Raw genomic sequence first — 26,359 nt, 5'->3', positions numbered from 1 at the left:
TGGCCACCACCATATATATGTCTGAACCTTGAGCAAAATATCTTGAAAAATAAGCGAAGTACCAACTTATAATCTGGTGTGTGGGTGTATATAGGCATAAGGAAGAGCGCTATTGAAAATTGGGTCGCCACATCAAAATCCAAGATGGCCACCGCCATGTATGTCTGAACCTTGTGAGCGGAATATCTTGAAAAATAAGCGAAGAACCAAGTTCTAATCTGGTGTGGGTGTATCTAGGCATAAGGAAGAACGCTATTGAAAATTGGGTCGCCACGTCAAAATCCAAGATGGCCACCACCATATATATATGTCTGAACCTTGAGCGAAATATCTTGAAAAATAAGCGAAGTACCAACTTCTAATCGGGTGTGTGGGTGTATCTAGGCATAAGGAAGAACCCTATTGAAAATTGGGTCGCCACGTCAAAATCCAAGATGGCCGCCTCCATGTAGGTCTGAACCTTGAGCGAAATATCATATCATAGCATGTTTTCTGTGTCTTCCACTTTGTCAACTCACATCACTTCCCCGACGGGGGACCGAGGCGTCACGCTTGTTTTTTTTTTTTTGTATACGAGATTGAGGCTCGTTTAAGGGTTAACATCAATCACAAAAAAAAAAAAAAAACGTACACAAAACATACAATAAAGGGAGTGGGAGACAAGATGGGGAGAGAGAAAGGAAAGCATACAAGTACAACAGCAGAGAACAGGGACATTGCAAGATCTGTGGGAGGGAGAGGGCTTGGATGGAGGAGGCATGGGAAGGCGGGAGGGGGGGCTGGGGGGGGATGGGAGAGGTATAAAACACATGGACACTGCTAGAACTTCCAGGAAAGAAGTCGGTATTTCAAAAAAAGTGGATCTGGGGGTGAATTAACGTGGGTAGAAGAGATCAAGGTTTTGGATGGGGGAAGATAAGAGATGGTGGTGAACAGCTGTTTTAAAGACCTGGAGGCAGGAGTGGAATTGAAGAGAGTGAGGGAGTTTGTTCCAGAGGCAGGAGTAAAGAGGAATGAAGGAGTAAAGGTGAGCAGAGAGTCTTGATTTTGGCAGTTTCACCATAAGAGGGTTGCTGGCAGATCTTGTGCGACCTGGAGGAATATTTGGGGGACAGAGCACAGATAAAGCTGGGGGAGCTAGGCCGGATAGGAGTTGGTAGAAGAGAGAAAGACCACCTACCTGCCTGCGGTGAGTGAGTGAAAGGCCCACGGAGTTGGCTTCATCACGGGAGATTCCAATCATTCTGAAAGCAATGGTTTCAACAGCGTGAAGACGAGCTTGGTGTGAGGTCAGGAGCACCAGTCCATAGGGGAGAACAGTATTCCATTGAGCTGTGGATGAAAGCCTTGCATCTGGTGAGGAGCTCAGGTGTGCCAAGGAAGGACCGCACGACGGAGGATGCCCAGTCGGCGACTGGATTTGGAGTCCAGCTTGGAAATGTGGTTTCCCAGGAAAGAGCATGGCAGATAGTGAGACGCAAAAGCTTGAGTGATAGAACTTCCTGGAGAGGATTGTTCAGAAAGTGGATGGGAGGGTTGTCCAGTTGGTCTTTTCTGAGAGACATAGTGAGTGTGTGAGATTTGTCAAAATTGAAAAAAACACTTTCTTCTTGTTTGACCAGTCTGTGATTTTGTCCAGGTCTGCAGAGTGAGGAGGCTGCAGACTGCCAATCTGAGGGATGAGGAATGGAGCGGCAGAGAGTGGAGTCATCAGCAAAGAGATAGAGAGGATTTTCCAAAGAGTCGGAGAGATCATTGATGAAGACCAGAAAAAGGACAGGGCCCAGAACACTGCTTTGGGGAACTCCAGCCTGAACAGGAAGGGGAGATGAGAGAAACCCATTCAAGGCCACAGGTTGACGACGACCAGAGAGGAGGTCCGCAAGCCATGCGTGGAGATTTCCATGGAAACCATAGGAGGGGAGTTTGGTGAGCAGAGCGGGGTGCTAGACCGTGTCGAAGGCATGTCATATGTCAAGGGAGACAGCTCTAATATCCTGTTTGACATTGAGGACCTCCATCCATTTTTGAGACAGCAGAAGCAGCATATCCAGACTGGAGTGACCTGTTCTGAAACGAAATTGATGATCAGAGATCGAGCCATTGGAGAAGAGGAAGGATTTGATATCCGAAGCAGTGATGGATTCCATGACTTTGCTGATGATTGGGAAAAGGCTGATTGGTCTGTAGTTGCAAGGATCTGTTTTTGCACATTTTTTGTGTAAAGCGGTAATGTTGGCTGATTTCCAAGCTGATGGCAGATGACCTTGAGCAAAAGAGAGGGTGACGAGTACAGAGAGAGGCTGTGAAAGTGCGGCAGAGCAGGATTTTAGGACCCGTGGGCTGATGCCGTCTAGTCCAGTTGCAGAATCAGTCATGGATTGACAGAAACTTCTCCACCTTGTCAGGAGAGAAGGAAACAGAGTCCAGGAGCAGCTGGGTACGATTGGGTACAGAGAGGGATGGGTTTGGGACACAAAGATTTTGAGGCAAACACAGAGTTGAGGCATTCAGCTTTTTCACGTGCAGAGTCAGCTGTGCAGCCGTTTGAGGTAAGGGGGGAGGGGAGTTTGAGGGGGAACAAACACCAGAAACAGATTTGACAAGACACCACCAGGATTTGGAAGAGGGAGACAGGTTTGAAAGTCGAGAGATATCAGTTTCCTGGCTCTCCTGAGGGTAGACACACACTTGTTCCAGGCTTTGTGAAAGGAAATGAGATTACCTTCCGTTGCATTTGCCTTCCATGAGGTGAAGGCAAGTTGTTTCAGGGCAACTGCCTCACTACAAGATTCCGTGTACCATGGATGGGAGGAAGGGGGTGACAACTGAAGACGGGATGGGTTAAATCTGTGCATGAGAGAGAGAGAGCAGTTTGCTTTGGAAGAATTCCCAGGATGAGTTTATGTCAGAGACATTGGAGATGGGACACCAGTCCAGGTGATTTATGGCTGCTTGAGGATCGTGCCAGTTGGCCTGACTAAAATGCCAGACTCATCGACGCTGAGGAGGCTCTCTGAGAATGGCCAGAGAGATCCACTTTAACAAGCAAATGATCAGATGAACTGATTGGAGCAGAAGAAGAGCAGCATATATTTGCAGGGAAGTTTGTCATAACCAAGTCAAGAACAGAAGATGCTCCATTGACAGATCCGGGTTGGGAAATTGACAGATCGTGTCAGTCCCAATGAGTCACAGAAGTCCTTTGCTGAGGTGTCATGGCTGGTGAGAGAGGTACCTACACCCAGCCAGCTGGCATGATGACAGTTGAAATCACCACATATGAGGAAGAGAGAGTTGGGATGAGTGGATAGAAGTTGGTCCATGTTATTAGACAGTGAGGTGTAGATGGAGTCATCACTGTTTGGTGGACAGTTCAACACACATATGAACAAAAGGTGGGAGCGAAGGAGAAGCCGGAGCCAGAGCTACTCCTGGGGTTGAGGTGGAGAGAGGGCAGTGCAGGGAGAGTGAGGAAGGGAGTTTTTGATAAATATAGCAACTCCACCTCCAGCACTGGGCTCAGGTCTATCGTCCCGGAGGAGCGAGCAGCCAGGGAGAGATATTAAGGAATCAGAGACATCTTGAAGGAGGAAAGTTTCTGTTAAGCAGCTTAAGTCTGGTTTGTCAGAAGCAACCAATATGGAGAGATCGATCAGGTTTGAGCGAAGGCCCCGGATGTTTGATGTCCATACCGTTAAGGAAGATGAAAGGGGAGCATTGGATACAGGAAAGGACAGGGGAGGGGTAGGGTAAGATGAAGAAGAGGAGGAGGAGGTAGGAAGAGCTGTTAATCGTGTGTCAGAGATTTCAGAAGAGCGAGGAGAAAGGGAAGGATGAGGAGGACAAAAGGTTTGATGGTGATTGGATGAGGCACAGTGAGGTGTTGTTTGAGGAGGGGGGGGGGGGGGCGAGCGAGGAAAAAGGTTGGAGGAGATGGAGGTAAGAGTTGGAAGGGAGAGGAAGCGGGGAGGATGCTTTGAGGAGGAGGGGTGAGAGGGGAGAATTGGAGAAAAAAAGGAGGCTGGGGAGATTTGAAGGGAAGGGGGGAGGGGGAGTTTTGAAATGGAGGGGTGAGGAGAGAGTTTGGGAGGGGAGTGGTGATGGAGGAGTTTGGGAGGGGAGGGGGGGAGTTTGGGAGGAGAGGGGCAAAGGTGGAGTTTTGAAATGATGGGGTAGTTTGGGAGGGGTGATGGGGGAGTTTGGGAGGGGTGAGGGGGGAGTTTGGGAGGAGGGAGTTTGGGAGGAGTGAGGAGGGAGTTTGGGAGGAGTGAGGAGGGAGTTTGGGAGGAGTGAGGAGGGAGTTTGGGAGGAGTGAGGAGGGAGTTTGGGAGGAGTGAGGAGGGAGTTTGGGAGGAGTGAGGAGGGAGTTTGGGAGGAGTGAGGAGGGAGTTTGGGAGGAGTGAGGAGGGAGTTTGGGAGGAGTGAGGAGGGAGTTTGGGAGGAGTGAGGAGGGAGTTTGGGAGGAGTGAGGAGGGAGTTTGGGAGGAGTGAGGAGGGAGTTTGGGAGGAGTGAGGAGTGAGGAGGGAGTTTGGGAGGAGTGAGGAGGGAGTTTGGGAGGAGTGAGGAGGGAGTTTGGGAGGAGTGAGGAGGGAGTTTGGGAGGAGTGAGGAGGGAGTTTTGGAGGAGTGAGGAGGGAGTTTGGGAGGAGTGAGTTTGGGAGGAGTGAGGAGGGAGTTTGGGAGGAGTGAGGAGGGAGTTTGGGAGGAGTGAGGAGGGAGTTTGGGAGGAGGGAGTTTGGGAGGAGTGAGGAGGGAGTTTGGGAGGAGTGAGGAGGGAGTTTGGGAGGAGTGAGGAGGGAGTTTGGGAGGAGTGAGGAGGGAGTTTGGGAGGAGTGAGGAGGGAGTTTGGGAGGAGTGAGGAGGGAGTTTGGGAGGAGTGAGGAGGGAGTTTGGGAGGAGGGAGTTTGGGAGGAGGGAGTTTGGGAGGCGGGAGTTTGGGAGGCGGGAGTTTGGGAGGAGGGAGTTTGGGAGGAGTGAGGAGGGAGTTTGGGAGGAGTGAGGAGGGAGTTTGGGAGGAGTGAGGAGGGAGTTTGGGAGGAGTGAGGAGGGAGTTTGGGAGGAGGGAGTTTGGGAGGAGGGAGTTTGGGAGGAGTGAGGAGGGAGTTTGGGAGGAGGGAGTTTGGGAGGAGGGAGTTTGGGAGGAGTGAGGAGGGAGTTTGGGAGGAGTGAGGAGGGAGTTTGGGAGGAGTGAGGAGGGAGTTTGGGACGAGGGAGTTTGGGACGAGTGAGGGGGGAGTTTGGGACGAGTGAGGAGGGAGTTTGGGACGAGTGAGGAGGGAGTTTGGGACGAGTGAGGAGGGAGTTTGGGACGAGTGAGGAGGGAGTTTGGGACGAGTGAGGAGGGAGTTTGGGACGAGTGAGGAGGGAGTTTGGGACGAGTGAGGAGGGAGTTTGGGACGAGTGAGGAGGGAGTTTGGGACGAGTGAGGAGGGAGTTTGGGACGAGTGAGGAGGGAGTTTGGGACGAGTGAGGAGGGAGTTTGGGACGAGTGAGGAGGGAGTTTGGGACGAGTGAGGAGGGAGTTTGGGAGGAGGGAGTTTGGGAGGAGGGAGTTTGGGAGGAGGGAGTTTGGGAGGAGGGAGTTTGGGAGGAGGGAGTTTGGGAGGAGTGAGGGTTGAGTTTGGGAGGAGTGAGGGTTGAGTTTGGGAGGAGTGAGGGTTGAGTTTGGGAGGAGTGAGGGTTGAGTTTGGGAGGAGTGAGGGTTGAGTTTGGGAGGAGTGAGGGTTGAGTTTGGGAGGAGTGAGGGTTGAGTTTGGGAGGAGTGAGGGTTGAGTTTGGGAGGAGTGAGGGTTGAGTTTGGGAGGAGTGAGGGTTGAGTTTGGGAGGAGTGAGGGTTGAGTTTGGGAGGAGTGAGGGTTGAGTTTGGGAGGAGTGAGGGTTGAGTTTGGGAGGAGTGAGGGTTGAGTTTGGGAGGAGTGAGGGTTGAGTTTGGGAGGAGTGAGGGTTGAGTTTGGGAGGAGTGAGAGGGGAGTTTGGGAGGAGTGAGGGGGGAGTTTGGGAGGAGTGAGGGGGGAGTTTGGGAGGAGTGAGGGGGGAGTTTGGGAGGGGGAGTTTGGGAGGGGGGAGTTTGGGAGGAGTGAGGGGGGAGTTTGGGAGGAGTGAGGGGGGAGTTTGGGAGGAGTGAGGGGGGAGTTTGGGAGGAGTGAGGGGGGAGTTTGGGAGGAGTGAGGGGGGAGTGAGGGGGGAGTTTGGGAGGGGGGAGGGGGGAGTTTGGGAGGGGGGAGTTTGGGAGGGGTGAGGAGTGAGTTTGGGGGGGGGGAGTTTGGGAGGGGGGTGTTTGGGAGGGGGGAGTTTGGGAGGGGGGAGGGGTGAGGGGGGGAGTTTGGGAGGGGGGAGTTTGGGGAGGGGTGAGGGGGAGTTTGGGAGGGGTGAGGGGGAGTTTGGGAGGGGGAGTTTGGAGGGGTGAGGGGAGTTTGGGAGGGGTGAGGGGGGAGTTTGGGAGGGGGTGAGGGGGGAGTTTGGGGGTGGAGTTTGGGAGGGGGGGTGGGGTGTGGAGTGAGTTTGGGAGGGGGGAGGGGGAGGGGTGAGGGGGGGAGTTTGGGAGGGGGGAGGGGGGAGTTTGGGAGGGGTGAGGGGGAGTTTGGGAGGGGTGAGGGGGAGTTTGGGAGGGGTGAGGGGGAGTTTGGGAGGGGTGAGGGGGAGTTTGGGAGGGGTGAGGGGAGTTTGGGTGGGGGTGAGGGGGAGTTTGGGTGGGGTGAGGGGGAGTTTGGGAGGGGTGAGGGGGAGTTTGGGCGGGGGGAGTTTGTGAGGGGGGAGGGGGAGTTTGGGAGGGGTGAGGGGAGTTTGGGAGGGGTGGAGGGGAGTTTGGGTGGGGAGACGGGGGAGCTTGGGTGGGGAGACGGGGGAGCTTGGGTGGGGAGACGGGGAGCTTGGGTGGGGAGACGGGGAGCTTGGGTGGGGAGACGGGGGAGCTTGGGTGGGAGACGGGGAGCTTGGGTGGGGAGACGGGGGAGCTTGGGTGGGGAGACGGGGGGGGCTTGGGTGGGGAGACCGGGGGGCTTGGGTGGGGAGACGGGGGAGCTTGGGTGGGGAGACGGGGGGGCTTGTGTGGGGAGACGGGGGAGCTTGGGTGGGGAGACGGGGGAGCTTGGGTGGGGAGACGGGGGAGCTTGGGTGGGGAGACGGGGGAGCTTGGGTGGGGAGACGGGGAGCTTGGGTGGGGAGACGGGGGAGCTTGGGTGGGGAGACGGGGGAGCTTGGGTGGGGAGACGGGGGAGCTTGGGTGGGGAGACGGGGGAGCTTGGGTGGGGAGACGGGGGAGCTTGGGTGGGGAGACGGGGGAGCTTGGGTGGGGAGACGGGGGAGCTTGGGTGGGGAGACGGGGGAGCTTGGGTGGGGAGACGGGGGAGCTTGGGTGGGGAGACGGGGGAGCTTGGGTGGGGAGACGGGGGAGCTTGGGTGGGGAGACGGGGGAGCTTGGGTGGGGAGACGGGGGAGCTTGGGTGGGGAGACGGGGGAGCTTGGGTGGGGAGACGGGGGAGCTTGGGTGGGGAGACGGGGGAGCTTGGGTGGGGAGACGGGGGAGCTTGGGTGGGGAGACGGGGGAGCTTGGGTGGGGAGACGGGGGAGCTTGGGTGGGGAGACGGGGGAGCTTGGGTGGGGAGACGGGGGAGCTTGGGTGGGGAGACGGGGGAGCTTGGGTGGGGAGACGGGGGAGCTTGGGTGGGGAGACGGGGGAGCTTGGGTGGGGAGACGGGGGAGCTTGGGTGGGGAGACGGGGGAGCTTGGGTGGGGAGACGGGGGAGCTTGGGTGGGGAGACGGGGGAGCTTGGGTGGGGAGACGGGGGAGCTTGGGTGGGGAGACGGGGGAGCTTGGGTGGGGAGACGGGGGAGCTTGGGTGGGGAGACGGGGGAGCTTGGGTGGGGAGACGGGGGAGCTTGGGTGGGGAGACGGGGGAGCTTGGGTGGGGAGACGGGGGAGCTTGGGTGGGGAGACGGGGGAGCTTGGGTGGGGAGACGGGGGAGCTTGGGTGGGGAGACGGGGGAGCTTGGGTGGGGAGACGGGGGAGCTTGGGTGGGGAGACGGGGGAGCTTGGGTGGGGAGACGGGGGAGCTTGGGTGGGGAGACGGGGGAGCTTGGGTGGGGAGACGGGGGAGCTTGGGTGGGGAGGCGGGGGAGCTTGGGTGGGGAGGCGGGGGAGCTTGGGAGGGGTGGCGGGGGAGCTTGGGAGGGGTGACGGGGGAGCTTGGGAGGAGTGAGGGGGAGTTTGGGAGGAGTGAGGGGGGAGTTTGGGAGGAGTGAGGGGGGAGTTTGGGAGGAGTGAGGGGGGAGTTTGGGAGGAGTGAGGGGGGAGTTTGGGAGGAGTGAAGGGGGAGTTTGGGAGGAGTGAGGGGGGAGTTTGGGAGGAGTGAGGGGGGAGTTTGGGAGGAGTTTGGGAGGAGTGAGGGGGGAGTTTGGGAGGAGTGAGGGGGGAGTTTGGGAGGAGTGAGGGGGGAGTTTGGGAGGAGTGAGGGGGGAGTTTGGGAGGAGTGAGGGGGGAGTTTGGGAGGAGTGAGGGGGGAGTTTGGGAGGAGTGAGGGGGGAGTTTGGGAGGAGTGAGGGGGGAGTTTGGGAGGAGTGAGGGGGGAGTTTGGGAGGAGTGAGGGGGAGTTTGGGAGGAGTGGGGGGGGAGTGAGGAGGGAGTTTGGGAGGAGTGATGGGGGAGTTTGGGAGGGGTGATGGGGGAGTTTGGGAGGGGTGATGGGGGAGTTTGGGAGGAGGGAGTTTGGGGGGAGTTTGGGAGGAGTGAGGGGGGAGTTTGGGAGGAGTGAGGGGGGAGTTTGGGAGGAGTGAGGGGGGAGTTTGGGAGGAGTGAGGGGGGAGTTTGGGAGGAGTGAGGGGGGAGTTTGGGAGGAGTGAGGGGGGAGTTTGGGAGGAGTGAGGGGGGAGTTTGGGAGGAGTGAGGGGGGAGTTTGGGAGGAGTGAGGGGGGAGTTTGGGAGGAGTGAGGGGGGAGTTTGGGAGGAGTGAGGGGGGAGTTTGGGAGGAGTGAGGGGGGAGTTTGGGAGGAGTGAGGGGGGGAGTTTGGGAGGAGTGAGAAGGGGGTTTGGGAGGAGTGAGGGGGGAGTTTGGGAGGAGTGAGGGGGGAGTTTGGGAGGAGTGAGGGGGGAGTTTGGGAGGAGTGAGGGGGGAGTTTGGGAGGAGTGAGAAGGGGGTTTGGGAGGAGTGAGGGGGGAGTTTGGGAGGAGTGAGGGGGAGTTTGGGAGGAGTGAGGGGGGAGTTTGGGAGGAGTGGGGGGGGAGTGAGGAGGGAGTTTGGGAGGAGTGATGGGGAGTTTGGGAGGGGTGATGGGGGAGTTTGGGAGGGGTGATGGGGGAGTTTGGGAGGAGGGAGTTTGGGGGGAGTTTGGGAGGAGTGAGGGGGGAGTTTGGGAGGAGTGAGGGGGGAGTTTGGGAGGAGTGAGAAGGGGGTTTGGGAGGAGTGAGGGGGGAGTTTGGGAGGAGTGAGGGGGGAGTTTGGGAGGAGTGAGGGGGGAGTTTGGGAGGAGTGGGGGGGGGAGTTTGGGAGGAGTGGGGGGGGGGAGTTTGGGAGGAGTGGGGGGGGGAGTTTGGGAGGAGTGAGGAGGGAGTTTGGGAGGAGTGAGGAGGGAGTTTTGGAGGTGAGGGGGAGTTTTGGATTTTAGAAAGTGTTGTACGATGAATGGAAAACGAACATTTTTTGCAAAATGAGTTTCTTGTGATTTTTTAAATGAGAGATCCGTTTGAAAACGTTGGAGGAGGGGTGGAAGAACTGTAAGGGATTTAATTTTTATTTGAAATGAAGAGATTTGGTGAGCAAATCGAAAACAACCTTTTAAAGAAGAAGAAGAAAAGTGTGTTATTATATACAACAGAATACAACACTTCAGGGGAAAGTTTTAACATTTTTAAACTAAACCGTGAAAACTATCATGGGAAATTTCCTTCATGTAGTCAGGTTCATTATGTTCAGATTTATAATTTCGTTCTTTTTTTGTGGAGATTAGCAAACCTATACATTTTTGGAAAGCTTATAGCACCAGGAATCCGAAAAACCATGTTTCCATTTGCGCAAATTTTTCTTTGGCGGCCATATTGGATTTTCAAAATGGCCACCATCGGAAACCTATTTTTCGCGATATCTCAACATCCGAACCACCTAGAGTGCTGATTCCAACACCTATACCCACATTTTTGGGGATGAGGAATCACATGAAGCCATCTAAAATAATCTACACCTACCCTGGGATACCAGGTGGCAGCCTACAGCGGATTTTCAAGATGGCCACTTTCAGGAAACATGTTTTTTTCTGAATATGTATACCACATTGAGTGATGTTTCGCCTCAGTACAGTCATAGTCATAAATGGGATCATTTCAACATGTTCAGTTCATGTACATGGAAAGTCATTATATCAGACCTAATAGTTCATTTAAAATAAACCTCCTGAAGCTCACAATTACTTACCTGTTGTCGTTTTATATATTTGCAGGTCTTGAGAGAAGATGAGTGAAGTTACGACTCAGCCCACACAGTGGCAGCACTGCATAATTTGTCAAACCGCTTCAGCAAAATATGGAACGCTTGTCCAGCAGCCCAAACCGGACTCGTTTGAACACTTGCTACAAAACCCTTAATGATAGAGCAGCCTACCATGATGGAAAATATGTTAAAATTCACAGTCGCTTAAAGGATGAAACAAGTGAAAGTCTGCAATTCAATAATGCAGTTTGGCATCGTATCTGTTATTCAAATGCAACCAACAAAGAGAAGGTACAACGTGCCAAAGACCGCCATCAATATCTCATTTCAGCCGGCTCCTACACAGAGAAAAAACGTGGACAAAAGCGAAAAAGCACAGAACTGGACGAACCATCAACTTCCACCACCAGTCCGTTTACACGTTCTGCAACAGCTCCATTCATTAAGGAACATTGCTTTTTCTGCCAGGAAGATAACGAGCAAAAATTGTACACATTGAGAACAGAAAACGGTGGGAAAGCATTACACGATGCTGTGGAGCTGTCTGGAAATCTCACCCTGCAAACTAGGTTAAACACATCCATCTCACCCACTGATGCACATGCAATCGATGTTCAATACCACAAGTCATGTTGGACAACAAATGTATTCCATGTGTTACGTACCAAGGATAACAAGGGAACAACAGAGAGAGGTCATCCGTTTCAAACATCATGTTTGATTGAGTTGATTAGCCTTGTCGACTGTCAAACTCAGAATAAACAATACTTATCCATGGCACATATTGAAACAACATACATCAACTTGCTTGGTGGCACAGATGCATTGGCGCACCACTTCCCTGCATATAGTAGACACTGGCTCAAGGAGAGAATTCTTCTAGAACTACCACACGTAACGTCTGTTAGGCAAAAGGACAGGAGAAAACCTTCTGTTCTTTACTCCCCAGATGCATGCGAATCCGATATGGTTCAGTCTGCCATGATAGAAAGTGAAGTAGACGATCTGAATATTATCTATAAAGCAGCAAAGGCATTGCGCAGAATTATCAAGAACTTCCACCAACAGGAAAACTCATCCGATGCTATACCGGTCACTAGCAGCACAGATGATGTTCCAGCAGCACTCCACGCAATGATCAGATGGGTTATGGTGGGGCCAACAGAAACACTAGAAACTGAAAAACGAACCACTCACGTTAACAGAGAAGTACTCTCTGTTAGTCAGATGCTATTGGGTGGATTCAAATCTGACAAGCAAGTGAACTATAGGCCCAAAACTGATTCTGCGACCTTCCGATCAACCAAATCACTAGAAACTCCACAGTCTCTAGGATTAGCCTTGGCAGTTCACCATGACACAAGAAACAAGAAACTCCTGGAAAGTCTCTGCTCTCAAGGTTACTGTGTCTCGTACAGTCGTGTTATGCACCTCGAAACAGCCCTAGCAAATGCCATTGTGGAAAACACCCTGAAGTTCCAAGGACTTTATGTTCCTCCATTTTTGAAGAAGGGAACTTTTGTGTTTTTTGCAGCTGATAACACAGACTTTGCTGAAGACAGCGTGGATGGCAAAGGGACAACCCATGGAACAATCATTGCTGTTTATCAAAAACGTGACACTCAAGGAGAAACATTGGCGCCACAACTGAGCATAGCTGACACTACCAGTTTGTCAGTGACCCCGTACCAGGTTCCTATGCTTCATTGTGACAAGCCGGTGCCGAAAACCATAAAGAGAACAGACACATTCCACATCAGCAAGGATGGTATATCACCAGCGTATCACCTTACACATCTAGGATGGTTGGTTGCTTCTATGATCACCAGAATGCAGAAATCAAACAGCACATATATACCTGGTTGGGCAGGATACCACTCATTGCTGTCGGGTAGTCACAGTTTGACACAAGTCGGAGTCTTACCCCTTCTACCTGAAGTAGCACACGAGTGGTCGACTCTTCTGACCGTCATCTCTCAGACAACTCAGCTAAAGAACTTAGTTGTTGGTACAAGCCACCCTACAGTCATTTCCTGGGATATGGCCCTCTATGAAAAGGTGATAAGGCTGCTGGATGCAAGGCCAGACCTGAAAGGTACCGTTGTACCTCGGCTTGGCGAGCTGCATGTGGTCATGGCTGCTTTGAGAGCCCTGGGTACTTCCATTGAGAACTCAGGTATTGATGACGCGTGGATAGAGGCCGACCTCTACGGACCTTCAACAACAAGGCAGATCCTGAGATGTTCGCATTACAAACGCACTCTCCGTGCTCATATTTATTCATATATAGCACTTTATGAAATGGCGCTGGACCTGTTCTTCAAAGATTATCCACAGTTGAAAGCCGTTTGCTCAGATATGTCAGAAGAAATAGACGAGGCATGTTCAGAAAAGGACAAGTTCACCAAAGCCACAAGTGTGAAAGAAGCCAACACAAAACTGTTGAATGTCATCACTACAGCTGATGTTGTGAACATATTCAAGACTTGGGAAACAGAACAATCCAAAAAAGCCATGTTCAAGTCCTTGATGAATTACCTGCATCGAGTGGAGACAATTCTGTTCTTTGTGGAAGCTTCTCGGGACGCAGATCTCAAACTCCACCTCGAATCTGGTGAGGCACTCAGCAAGCTATTTTTCTCCATGGATCGTATCAAATACAAACGTCTTTGGCCGCGATACATAGCAGATATGTATGACCTGAGGAAGACGCATCCGGCCACATACAGGGAACTCGAGAATGGAAATATCTCAGTAACGAAATCTAGCATCCCCTTTGTATCAATCGGTGCAGACCACGCTTGTGAACAGGAAAACAGAGCAATGAAGGTTCATTCTGGACTTCCAGGCATCTCCAATAATGCCAATGCAAGGCAGAGATTCTTTATGGCCTCTCCAGAATTGTCACGGCTGACCAGAGAATTCAAAGATCAGTTCGACACCAAAACAGACAAAGTGACAGAACACCACGAACTTAGTCCGAGGGCAGTGAATCTGAACAATACAGCGGTTGAAAAGATCAAGGCTGCTATCATGAGTCATGGCAATCCATTTACCACAGAAGGAAATAGCATATACAACTTGATCACACATGCCTATGTCCCAGAGGAGCACACGTCACAAATCCTGAATATCGACAACATTGGTCAACACTTGTACGAAGAGTATGTTGACGAAAGAATCAACGGAACAGTCAGCTTATTTGCACCCGTGAAAAAAGAAAACAACACGATGTACTTGTCTGGTGTGAAGAAGACCAAGATCATGCTCAGGGACAAGTCAGTCGACTTGAAGGAAACAAAAGACTTGTATGGAAGGCTGATGATATTGACAAAATCAAGCCGTGATGTTGACCAGAAAGACGCAATAGGCAACTACGAATTCACCCTTACACCTCGCGCCTTGTTCGCACCAAACGGTGACCTGCTTCCTTGCCTTGACAAGTCAAAGTTAATCCATCTCCTTGTGAAACATGGAGACTTAGCTCCGGGTGACTTAGCTCCGACCTCAAGTCCTCAAGCTCAAGTCCATAACTCTGCAGCTATGAAAATAGCAGTAGTCGACGCCATGGTTCTTGTACAGAAATTGTCGACAAAACCAGCTGCAACAGTAACCGTTGAAGATCTCAGTGTCAGCTTTAATACCAGATTGATGTCACTGACAAGACATTTTGACGAAGTTATCCTCGTGTTTGATACTTACAAGGCCGATTCGTTGAAGCAAAGCACAAGACAAAAAAGACGAGGGGGGCACAATCCAGTCCAGTACCAAGTGAAGGACAATACCAAGATCCAACACATCACCATGAAGCGGTTCTTGTCACACGATCAGACAAAGTCAGATTTGGCAGAATATCTGGCTGAGAAAACGTTGGAGTACAACAGAGATGCCTCCAAGCTGATAATTATATGTGCAGCAGGAAAGGCCAAGAGTAACAAAGGCGTGCATTTTGAAGACAATAATCATGAGGAGGCAGACACTCTGATGATTCACCAAGCAGTGCTGGCAACTCGCCGCAATCCCAACGCAGAACAGCTTACCTTCTTCTCTCCTGATACGGATGTCCTGGTCTTGGTCATAGCTAACTATGATGTTCTGCTCAAAAACACTGCTGTCTCCCTTGTGTCGGGCCTTGTGCAAGTACAACCAATCTGGAACAATCTTGGCGTCGAAAAGGCCAAGGCATTGCCAGCATTCCACACATTCACAGGAGCAGACAATACTGGACGGTTTTCGCGAATAGGCAAAACAACATGGTTTGAAGCTTTCGTCAGAGCCGATAGTGACGTGATACAGGCCATGAGAATGCTCGGTGATGCTGCAGATGTGACCGCAGATCAGATGTCCAACTTGGCAAGATTTGTATGTGCAGTGTACGTACCAAAGGGAATATGTATCAACAGCATTCCGGAGTTGCGCTGGTACCTCTTCTGTAAACACATGACTGAAAGTCACAAGTTACCTCTGTAAACACATGACTGAAAGTCACAAGTTACCTCCAACGCTAGGGGCTCTAAATCAGCATGTTGATCGTGTACATCTTCAGGCAATGGTATGGGCTCAGGCTACTATCGCACATCAAGTGTTCCTGGATCCACAGCAACATGGCTACTTCAAGGACAACGATGGGGAATTGAAACCACTAATGACAGATGTACCACCAGCACCGAAAGCAATACTTGAGATGGTCAGATGTCAGTGCAAAGGAGACTGCTCATCGAGACGGTGTTCGTGCCGTGCCAATGACTTGGCATGCACAGACTTGTGTTTGTGCAGCTCCGAATGTGAAAACGACGATGACTGTCAACCTGTTCTCTGCTCTGACGACAGTGATGAGGACATTTGAAAACCTATGAGGACAAAATGTTGATGAATGTTGACAAAGATAAAATTTCATCTATGGGAAATATTCTATGTTCAAATAAAAGTAATTATTACATGTATAATTATGGATTGTATAGCCTCATCTCTATATACTTACCTCTTGAATACATAAATCACCTGTTTAGGATATATGAGGGATGTGGTTTCATAATTATGATCCGTGTGCCACAATGTAGCGAAACATCACTCAATGTGGTATACATATTCAGAAAAAAACATGTTTCCTGAAAGTGGCCATCTTGAAAATCCGCTGTAGGCTGCCACCTGGTATCCCAGGGTAGGTGTAGATTATTTTAGATGGCTTCATGTGATTCCTCATCCCCAAAAATGTGGGTATAGGTGTTGGAATCAGCACTCTAGGTAGTTCGGATGTTGAGATATCGCGAAAAATAGGTTTCCGATGGTGGCCATTTTGAAAATCCAATATGGCCGCCAAAGAAAAATTTGCGCAAATGGAAACATGGTTTTTCGGATTCCTGGTGCTATCAGCTTTCCAAAAATGTATAGTTTTGCTAATCTCCACAAAAAAAGAACGAAATTACATAACAAACCTGACTAATGGGGGCATGAAGGATTCCTAAGGGGGATTAATGATTCCAGCACAGGTTCTCAGAAGCAGGAATGGAAGAATAGGAGATTGACAGCCAGGAGAGCAGAGAACGAAGGAACAGAGGTGTATAAGCAAATGTGTTAATACGGGAGGAGAGGCCTACTTTTTTAATTTGTCGTTAATGTTTTTTTGAAGGTTTGGTGAAAGTGGATCAGAGGAAGAAGGATAAAGTTGAAGAAGTATGGTGAGAACTGGAATTGGAAAGGTGTTGGCTGGAGAGGATTGAGTTATGAAGGAAGGAGAGAAAAAAAAAAACGGGTGGGGCGAAACGCGTGGTCGAAGAACAAACGAACATGGGGAAAGAAAGAAATTAGTTTTTTTTTTTTAAAGACTTTAAACAAAGGGTAAGATTTTCAGGGAAGTATGGGGTGAAATAAAGACAGGAAAAAACAGTGAGAGAACGAAAGTAAATGGACCACAAACGACCGCCGAGAGGAGACAACAAAGCATCGAGGCCTGGAAAACCAGGCCTGAAAAACGCGGCAGGAACCAACCGACGATTATACACAGGTATGCACGATTTACACTGAGATCTAACTAGAAACACACAGTAGGCACTCATACCGTAAAATAAAAATCGTTTTGACAAAAATACAAATGGGAAAATTTCTTAACTTTGGTGGCGTGGAGAGCTTGGAAAAACACACAACCTCGCCGGCAAAACCGGAAACGGAAGTCAAATTTGTTCACACCTTATCAGCTCACCAACACCCGCAGATGAAAATGCACCCCAGGCCATGATTCCACCTCCTCCATGCTTCACAGTTGTTGAAATGCACTAAGGGTTGAATCTCTCACCAGATCTGCAAAGGCAATGTTCTGGGGCATCACAGCAAAGATGAAATCTCAGGGTCAGATAGAGCGGCAGAGCAGGATTTTAGAACCCGTGGGCTCTCCCACCTCCCCCCAAGCCCTCTCCCTCCCACAGTTCTCTCGATGTCCCTGCTCTCAAATGTTGTGTTTGTGTCCTTCCCCCTCTCTCCCCATCTTGTCGACTGCTCCCCTTATTTTGTGTTTTATGTGTTGGTTTGACCTTTTGTGTGATTAATGCCAGCTCTTTCATGAGCCTCGATCTTGTATACGAAAAAAAAAAAAAAATTGATTCATCACTCCACAGAACTCTCGGAAACCCGTCTGAATCACAGTTCCCATATTCACCTAAAAAGTGCCAACTGTCCTGAATGTATATATTTTTTTTTAGATACTAGAAGCTTTTTAACCCTTTGAGTACGGGATTTGTTTTTGATAAAAATACCCCCGGTACGGGATTAATTTGGCATTACGGGAATGCAACCACGTACTGACGATCTATTTATAGGTATAGTTGATGACGTGTAGTGACGTTATCCGTACACAAAACTTTTTCGTGGGTTGCGGCACTGGACGTCATCCGTACTCAAAGGGTTAACACATCTTCTTGAGGTAAAACCAGCATCAGTCGACCTTCTTGTGATGGTCCTTCTGGAAAGTCTTGTTTTCAGCAGTTCGGAACTCCTCTGACAGCTTCTGCAGGCTTTTCTTTCTTTCTTGGAGAACTAAGAATTCATTCCTCTGTCATCTTTACTTGTAGTGGCTCTAGGCCCGCCTGATCCCTTCTTCCTTGCAGTGGAACCAGTTTTCTGGAACTGAAGACCTATTCTCTTTATGGTAGGCAGATAAATAAGGATGTTCTCCTTCTTCAGGAGCTTGTGGATTTCAGAATATGTTTTGCCTGCTTGTCAGACACACAATTCGATTTTTAATATCCCCATCAGCATGGAACTTCTCTTTCTTTGGAGGCATTTCTAAATTGAAACACAAAAAACATGACCTACCCTAACTGTACAAGTCATAAATTAGAGCAGTTTAGGCACTACAGATGCACGAAAGTCTAAACTGTCAAAAACATGATAACACCCTAACAATTATTTTTCAGATCTTTTTAAGTGTACTTATAACAGTTAAAAAAAAACAAATGAATTTTTTGTGGCACAGAACAACTCAAAACGGTCTTCTCTTCCTTTTTTGTGTCTACAATTTTGATCTATTTTGTCTTACCTGTGATAAGATGAAAGGTGAAAATACGGAAGTTTTGTAATTTTTGTTTTCTTGAGAATAAAGCTTCTTGGAACATGAATTTTTTCATAAAAATTGCTGTAAACCGTGTGGAGGGCTTTTAGCTCCTGTAACATTAGTAATCAATGTAAACTGGAATATGCGCTGCACATCTATGGCAACAAATTTGGAGAAAAACAAAACAGCTTGGCTCATTTTTTTGCCCTGCAGTGTCGTACATCTACAAGTATCTGACTCTCTTGATACTGATTATTGCATTAATGCAACAACGTTTACTACTAGGAAAGGTACAACAAAGTAGATACGCTCTGACAATGGCACCATCTTATTAGGTGCTTAAAGAGCTGTTGCAAGAGATTGAAAAATTCAAAAATGGAACGAATCAATGATTCATGGAGCATGCCTGCAGGATGGAACCAAATGTACCTTTAGTCTGCCAGCAGGTTCCCGTTTTAGTGTTTGAGTCTGGAAAGAACATTGCACAGTAAGCACTGTATGCATTGTTATTTATCAAAGGTTAATTTTCACGATTCACTCATCCGTGTGAGAAAAGCCGGTTTAGGTTGCCTCGGTGGAGCTTGGTCTGAGGTCTGATAGTTAAATGATTTACCTCAAATAGTTGGACAGGTGCAATGGATGACAGGACAGGTAAAAATGTAGAAACTACCTGTCTTTTGAGCATGCTAAAAAGTTGAGCCCTGTTTCAATCATCAAATGCTAATTTCCTGATTTTTACAATTTTTTGTCATTGCTGTCTCAGCTACATCAACCCTTCCTTATTTTAACGAATTGTTTTGCTTTCTCACTAGGATTTGTTCTACGAGTGTGAACATGGTCTCCTTGTGGATATGTGAGTACTTGGCTGTCTGCTGATTAAGGTGATACGACACAAAGTTTGAGGCTGTCGTGTGTGTTAATATGGCAGGGGAAGAGATAGATGGTTGTTCAAACTCTTAAGTGTCGGTGTCAACACGTTGCTCAGAATAGCTTTTATGCCTTGCACGTTTGAAGGTTCATTGCACTCATTTATTTGGTAAACATGAGAAACCTGAGCTTTTGCTGACTTATTTATCGTGGTATTGTAAGGTGATCCCAACTCGACAAAATATATTTAAACAATAAATATGATACTTCTGCCCTTAGGTGTCCTTCATTAGGACTTCCATCGTGCTTGTATTAATTGCTGAATTATATGTGATACTGATTGGTTGTGCAACTTATCCCGAGTCGTCTGTGGATTTATTTTATATTAAAAGTGTTCCACAGCCTGGCAATTTGTTCCCGGGTTGTTATTGTGTTGAATGTTGCATATGTCATTGTCAAGTACAATACTGTCAGCTGAAGCTCGGTAGCCATGCCCTCTCGTCTTTTGGTTTGCATTAATTTCGATTCTCTCCTTTATGGTGTCTTTGCCTTCTAGCTTTTTTTCTTCTGCAAGTTTGGTCAGATTATTGCACACCCACGTTGTTAATCATTGGTATCAATGTTTTGGAGAAGTCTGACCTTTCAATCCTCAAATTGAATCTATCCGGAAGCAAATCTATCCAAACTTATTCCACAAGCTGTAGTCATTATCAAACCTTTTTGTATTTAATCCTTTTGTTTAAAAAAAAAAAAAAAAAGCTCTTCGGTAACTGAGGCTCATGGAGTAGTGTGAGTGTTTGCATGCGTGCTCGGGCATCATGGGGCTGACAGGCTGACCTATAGGTACACACACGTCGCTGAGCTGTCTAGCCTGGGTTTTAATCTCATTTGGCTAGAAACTGTCATCCCCGTGATTCACAGGCAGGGTGATTTATCGGTGTGTGTGCCGTGCCGTTCCTCGGATAGATGTTAAACTGGGTGTCTCATCTGCCGGCATTCATTAGTTGGCAGACGTTAATGATCCTACTGTGCGTGTCCTTTGCATAGGGTTGAAGAACTATCGCCCTCACTCTGGCTAAGATTCAAATTCCTGCACACTCAGCCAAATATCCTGCGCCAGTGAGGTGACCTTTCCAAGATTGTAACCCTAGCCACGAAACTGCTTTGGCAGAACCGATGCTCTGCATAGATCATAGTGAATAATTATAATGAATAAGGCAAATGGACATTAGGAGACATTGTCGTACTTTTAAATCAATTTCAAAGGACAAAATATCGAAGAAACAAAAACCCACAATCTCATTACTTGCAAAAAATCAAAGATTTTTCAAGTATATTGGTTGGTTTTGTGCATTCTTCTGTCTGTCTGTCTGTATGTCGGTTGCCTACAGGTCACAATTTTCGACCGATCTTCACAAACTTCACCAAATGGTAGACTTGGTCATAAGCAAGAAGCCTATTATTTTTGCGGTCAAAAAGTCAAAAGGTCAACATAGGCCGAAGGTCACCAACTTTGTTAAATTTCTAAAATCCTCAATTTTCATCCAATTGACTTGAAATTTGAAGAAGATTTGAACATCTGCTCATTGAATTCAACCAATAATATTTTAGGTCATCATAGGCCAAAAGGTCAACAAAGGCTTAAGGTCAACCACTTTTGTCAAATTTCTAAAATCCTCAATTTTCATCCAATTAACTTGAAATTTTGAAGAGTATTTGCATATCTGGTCACTGAATTCATCCACCAAGTATTTTTGAGGTCAACATCGGCCAAATTTTGAATATCCTCAGTTTTTATCCGAATAACTTGAAATTTGAAAAGGACTTGCATATCTGGTCACTGAATTCAACCACCAAGTATTTTTGAGGTCAACATAGGCCAACAACTTATTTTAGGGATTTCGCAAGTATTGTGCTATGCATGACATTTATTGTTTGTTTGTTGGTGTGCTACTGGCAAAGCAACAAAGGGAAGGGAATACTTTTTCACTTTAAGAAGAAGCAGCAACAATTGTGAAGGGACCTGGATCGTTGGTCAACAAATGTTTATCCCTGTTGTCATAAGCTCTTATAACTGTAGTCTTTCCTTTTTAAGTCATCTATCTATAATTCCAGCAATCTCTGTGTGTCTGTGTGTCTGTGTGTCTGTGTGTCTGTGTGTTTGTTTGTCTGTGACCGCTGTTTCTCGACAACCACGGGTCCGATATACTTTAAACTTGCCAGGTATATTGCTGGGGACCCGAGGATGTGCCTTTTCAAGGTTTCATATTAATCGGACAAGTACTTACCGAGCTATGGCGATTTAGCCGTTCGCCGTTCGCTTTGGCGTTGCGAATGGACCAAACCATTGCATGTAAATAGAGGGGGGGGTTCTGTGGTCGTTGCGAATGGACCAAACCATTCATGTAAATAGAGGGGGGGGGGGGGTTCTGTGGTCGTTACTGCCACGTGGTTTCAAAGTTTTTTTTTGTTGTTGTTGTTTGCACGCATGTTTTTTTGCACCCACGTACGGGCACGCCCTAGGATGTTTACACACACACACACCCCTACACAAATTTTTTTTTTTTTTTTTTTTTGGCAAGGAACGGGCACCCACGTACGGGCACGTCCTAGCTTATATATAGTACGGGCATGCCCTAGTTGTTACCAATAAGGTGATCTGATGCCACAAATTATCTGAATGGAAATTGCACACTGGTTTTTGTGGCACAAATCGATTTCCTTATGTTGTGACAGGGAAGGTGAGTGTGAAAAGTTTGAATTGAGTGAGGATTCTGTGAATCGTGGAACTGAGAAGATTGGTCCAGAGAGCTTTCAGCTGCTTCGTGTACTTGGCAAAGGGGGTTACGGAAAGGTGAGGAAAATGAGGGTAGGGGTGGTAAGAGACTTGTTGTCAAGTGCGTGGGGTGCACGAACCCTCGCTCGCCGAATGATCTGGCAGCCCCATACATGTGGGACGTGCCCTTAGATAACCGAGTGGTGATTGGTCCAATTTAGAGCTGGACGTGGGAAATGGAAGCCTACACTATTCCAATGGCTCTCTACTATCCTAATTAGCTCGATGGCAGGAAAAGGAAGTGCCTCCACTCTAGCAATTGCAACATTTTATTAAGAAATAATGTTGTTGATATTAAAAACAAACATGGTATAGCAATAATAAAAAATTAATACACAAGGTCACAAATCACATATGGAGTCCCGACAACACAAACACTGAACACAGGCATCCTAACTTAACCTACTACTGCCATAAGTCTTGTTACAACAGAAGATGGATATGGATGGGTGGTGTTTCCAGATTATCAAAGAAACTGAAATGGGGAGAGAAAAAATTCCGTTAGCTAATGGAGCGAGTGGCATCTCTGCCGGTGCGTTCACTACAGATGCGTGCAAGGTGATTCTGAAGTTCGGAGGTGCAGGTAGGCTCGTTGCTCCGGCGTCTCTCCAGCACCTGGTATCAAACTGAGAGCATCGTCTTTTCTCTATTTCATAGTGCACTGCTATCTGCTCTATCCCATACTGACTTTCTTCACTGCTTCACTTCAAAATCTAAACACTCCTCAATGCTCACAATCTCAACATTGAGTAAGTTTCTGTCTGGGAGCTTTCCCTTTCCTTATTCTTAGTCTTCTTCTTCTTCTTCTTCTCATAACCGCAGGCCTCCCTTTATAACTCGCTTATAGAATGGAGTCTCACATTGCTCACAATGGCCATGCACTCAGCGGATCAGTCCCAAGTTGCTTGTTGAGGATGGAGAGCTGGGTTTGAATTTGGGATGGTGAGGGGAGTAGAGTAGACTGATTAACATAGACTTGTGGGACAATCTGCCCCTCTGAAATAATTGCCGACAATCATGTCATGATTCATGCCGACAAAGCTCTGCCAAGCCAGAGCTGACAGTACGAAGACACTGTTGGCGATTTCCATTACACTTCTACACCACCGGAGGGCCCCATAATATACTTTTTTTTGAATTGGTCACATAAAATATCAGGTTGATCAATTTTGGAGCAATGATCTAAAATTAAATGACATAGTGTGAAACGAGTTTGTTTTTAATGCTATCACTTCCTGCTCTGTTTATTTTTATTTTTTTAGGTTTTCCAGGTTCGTAAAGTAACAGGGGCAGATTCTGGAGAAATATTTGCAATGAAAGTTCTGAAAAAGGTAATGCTTGCTCCAAGTGATATGCATGTCTCAACCTGGTTTCCCTAATCTGTTTTCGTCTTGTATTTTTCTTCATTTGCCAATTTGGATTGAGACTTGTTTTCTTTTCCTACGTTCTTCACATCTTATTTGTTTCGCTCACATATAGGCAGCGATTGTACGAAACCCCAAAGATACCGCGCACACGCGTGCCGAGCGCAGCATTCTGCAAGCCATCAAGCATCCCTTCATTGTTGACCTCACCTACGCCTTCCAAACTGGAGGCAAACTATACCTCATCCTCGAGTACCTCAGCGGTGCGGGGCTGGCAGGGTGCGGGGGGTGGGGGGAGGGGGTGGGGGTGGAAGGTTGAAGGGTGTGGGCATACAGTTTAGTATCAGGGGTGAGAGGTACGTAAATTGTTTGGTTATTTGTTTATCGTTTACCTTGACTGTTCTGATCGGGATAGATTGGTAACTCAGCCAACCAGTTGTGTCGCCTGTCAGCATAAGCTCATATTGCTCCAGCCTAGAATAAAACTCTGATGAATATTTGTCTTAAAATCATTTTTGTAAATTTTTTGATGGATTCCTATTGGAAGAAATGAAAAACAATAACATTTTGTTGTATTCATGACTATGCATTTTGTTGTTATACCTGTTTTTAATGAACGCCATTTTTAATAGGTGGTGAACTTTTCATGCAGCTCGAGAGAGAAGGTATATTCATGGAGGACACTGCTTGGTGAGTTGGGTTTCCTTACAGTTGGATATCCTGTCTCTTCTGCAAGAACAATATTTACTCATCTAAATGTCTCGAATAAATCTGCTCAATTTCATGCCTTTGAACTTGGAACATCATCAAGCGTCATCAAATGCATTGTTAACTAACGTCGGCATCTTGTTGTAATTTATGTGATATTTACAAAGTTTTCTTGTCAATCGCTGTTACTGTTGTTGAACTTCCGTCAAAATATCTGTGGATCACAAGAATGTTGAAAGTCGGAGGGACATGGCTACTTTATCTCCGTTCTTTCTATCCGTTTCCCTCTGAGTTCTCTTCTCCCGATGCCATTTTCCGCAGCTTTTACTTGGCAGAAATTACATTGGCTTTAGGCCACCTGCATTCGCATGGCATAATCTACCGTGATCTCAAACCAGAAAACATTATGCTGAACCCTCAAGGTAATCCACAGCTCGCAAACTTCATATTTACATATTTACCAAAGGTTCATATTTACCAAAGCATCCAAATGTTTTATTGGTGATAGAATTATGATTTGCCTTGTACCTCCATTGATTATTGTGATAATAATGTACAGTTATTGATTTTCTGAGTTCCATGTGCCATTGTTGTAAAAATGTACGCTTGCTTTGTAACTCCGTCCTTCATACCATAGCATTTTTTTATTTATTAATAGGTTGTTTGGGATAAAAACCTGATCTTTTTCATTCCTACCAATGCATATTGTAGCATATCTCCATTGTTTGCTTCGTCACTCCTTATTCTTTCCATCTCATAGCGCAAAATGTAACATGAAGTGCCGAGCGGTGATGTAAACCATTTGCATTGACCATTTAATTTTTGAATTTTTATTCCATAATGTAGTTTTGGCCCGACAAGAATGACAGGTTGGCGTCAGGAAGGGCATCCGGCCATAAAAACATTGCCTCAAACAGGGAACCATGATTGTCATGGGGCCCACAATGCTAACCCCCGCTCAAGCGGGGAAAAATGGCCTTAAAAAAAAACGATCATTCATTCATTCATTCATTCATTCATTCAATGTAGTATTTCCTGAGGTAATTTCGAATATAACATTGAAATTATAAACCTGTATACCTCAAGCCAGTGTAAATGCGAGACTTAGGACAAATTTGGGACAAATTTGGGAAACTTGGGACAAATTTTTTGTGATTTAGCATAAATGCTGAACTCAATGTTTGCTTGGTGAAAGATGCACGATTTTCTCCTCGTTTCGTGAATGGCCATACCTCTAGGAAGAGACATTTTATCATTATATTTGTTGGCCAATTTTGGTCTTCCTTAAAAATGTGTGAGGCACTTTCATTTTTTTTGGAGTAAAAATCAAGTGTCATCAAAATGATTTTGAGGACACTTGACCTTTTGATGACACTCTTGCAGACAGATAGCATGTTAAATTCGTAATATGTGTTGTGATTTTTATTTTTTTTAGGTCATAATTTGTCCTTGACCTAGTCTCCAGCAGTGCTTCTCAACTTTTTCCGTCATTCACCCTAATCAAGTGGTTCCAAAAACGCATTCACCCCATTGCAAAGCTATGGATTCAGTCAGTTATTTGAAAACGAAATAGCAAGAAATACTGTGACCTTTTTATGATGGAATGAGGATTATACTGGAACCTTTATTTTCATAACGATGAACAGGATGTGATGTCAGAACAAGATACAAGTGCCATAATTTTTGATTTATTAACTGCACTTTTTATCGGCAAAAAGGTTAAAAGTTAGGGGTGTAGCTAATGCACAGATATAGCAAAACAACTCGCATTCACGAACACAATGAAACGTTTATTTTCATATTCTCCCATTTGTCTCGTATCTGAAGCTGTGCGGGGACGTCCCAATTTAGGATTTAGTTTCTTCCGTCACGTTTCCCAGTTCTCGGTTCTGCAATAAATATTTATTTGTTGTACATGTTAAATTCCGTGTTTGGTTTGATTTATTAATTTCCAGGTTGAAGACATCGGACCGTGAAGGTAAGCGGCATTGTTCATTCCGTCTCGTTTATGATCCGCCATCGATTGGATAAACGCCTCCAAGTAAGCTCGAGTCCATCCGCGATCCCCCGGTCTTAACCAAGGGGCAATTGCGCGACAATATGTTGTCACCTACAGTCGTGGCCAAAGATATTGGCAACCTTGCACTTTTTTCAATTAATGCACCGTTTCTTCCAGAAAATTGTTGAAATTAAAAAATATTTTGGTATCCACATGTATTTCTTTGGTTTGCAGTGGAACAAAACAAAAAAAGCTGAAAAAAATCACTAACTCAACTTATTCCACACAGTAATCCTAAAATATCCCAGACAATATTATTGGCACCTTTTAGAAGTTAGAAATAATTAGCTTTCGAGCAGGTGATTCTCCTTTACTTTGGAATTGCTCTCCTATCGGGAGTTGCAGGTGCCTGGAATATAAAAATCACTCATTCAACCAGTTTGAATGGAGAAAAGGAGTCGTTTTGCTGTTTTGTGTCACTGTGTACCGCAATGAGCACGGAGAAAAGAAAGAACACCAGGGAAAGATATTGAGGAGGTCACACACAAGATGGTAGCCAAATATGGACAATCTCAAGGCCACAAGTCCATCTCCAGAGACCTTGATGTTCCTGTGTC

General features: G+C 47.3%; 1 protein-coding gene across 2 annotated transcripts in view; it reads left to right on the top strand.

Moving 5' to 3' along the window:
• Positions 1 to 26,359, top strand: part of LOC137432420 (ribosomal protein S6 kinase beta-1) — an 81,911-nt gene that overhangs the window by 18,206 nt on the left and 37,346 nt on the right. For both annotated transcript variants that reach the window (XR_013624293.1, XM_078783185.1), the window contains exons 2-7: positions 18,781 to 18,821; positions 21,572 to 21,689; positions 22,934 to 23,002; positions 23,151 to 23,298; positions 23,668 to 23,725; positions 24,065 to 24,165. Coding sequence is in view for 1 of the 2 variants with exons in the window: in XM_078783185.1 (XP_078639311.1) it covers positions 18,781 to 18,821; positions 21,572 to 21,689; positions 22,934 to 23,002; positions 23,151 to 23,298; positions 23,668 to 23,725; positions 24,065 to 24,165 (535 nt within the window). In the remaining variant the exon portion in view is untranslated. The remainder of the gene's footprint in view (positions 1 to 18,780; positions 18,822 to 21,571; positions 21,690 to 22,933; positions 23,003 to 23,150; positions 23,299 to 23,667; positions 23,726 to 24,064; positions 24,166 to 26,359) is intronic.

Source organism: Myxine glutinosa, chromosome 8, assembly GCF_964187855.1.
Source record: "Myxine glutinosa chromosome 8, kmMyxGlut1.1, whole genome shotgun sequence".
NCBI classification, from domain to species: domain Eukaryota; kingdom Metazoa; phylum Chordata; class Myxini; order Myxiniformes; family Myxinidae; genus Myxine; species Myxine glutinosa.
This window is presented reverse-complemented; position numbering and strand designations above follow the sequence as displayed.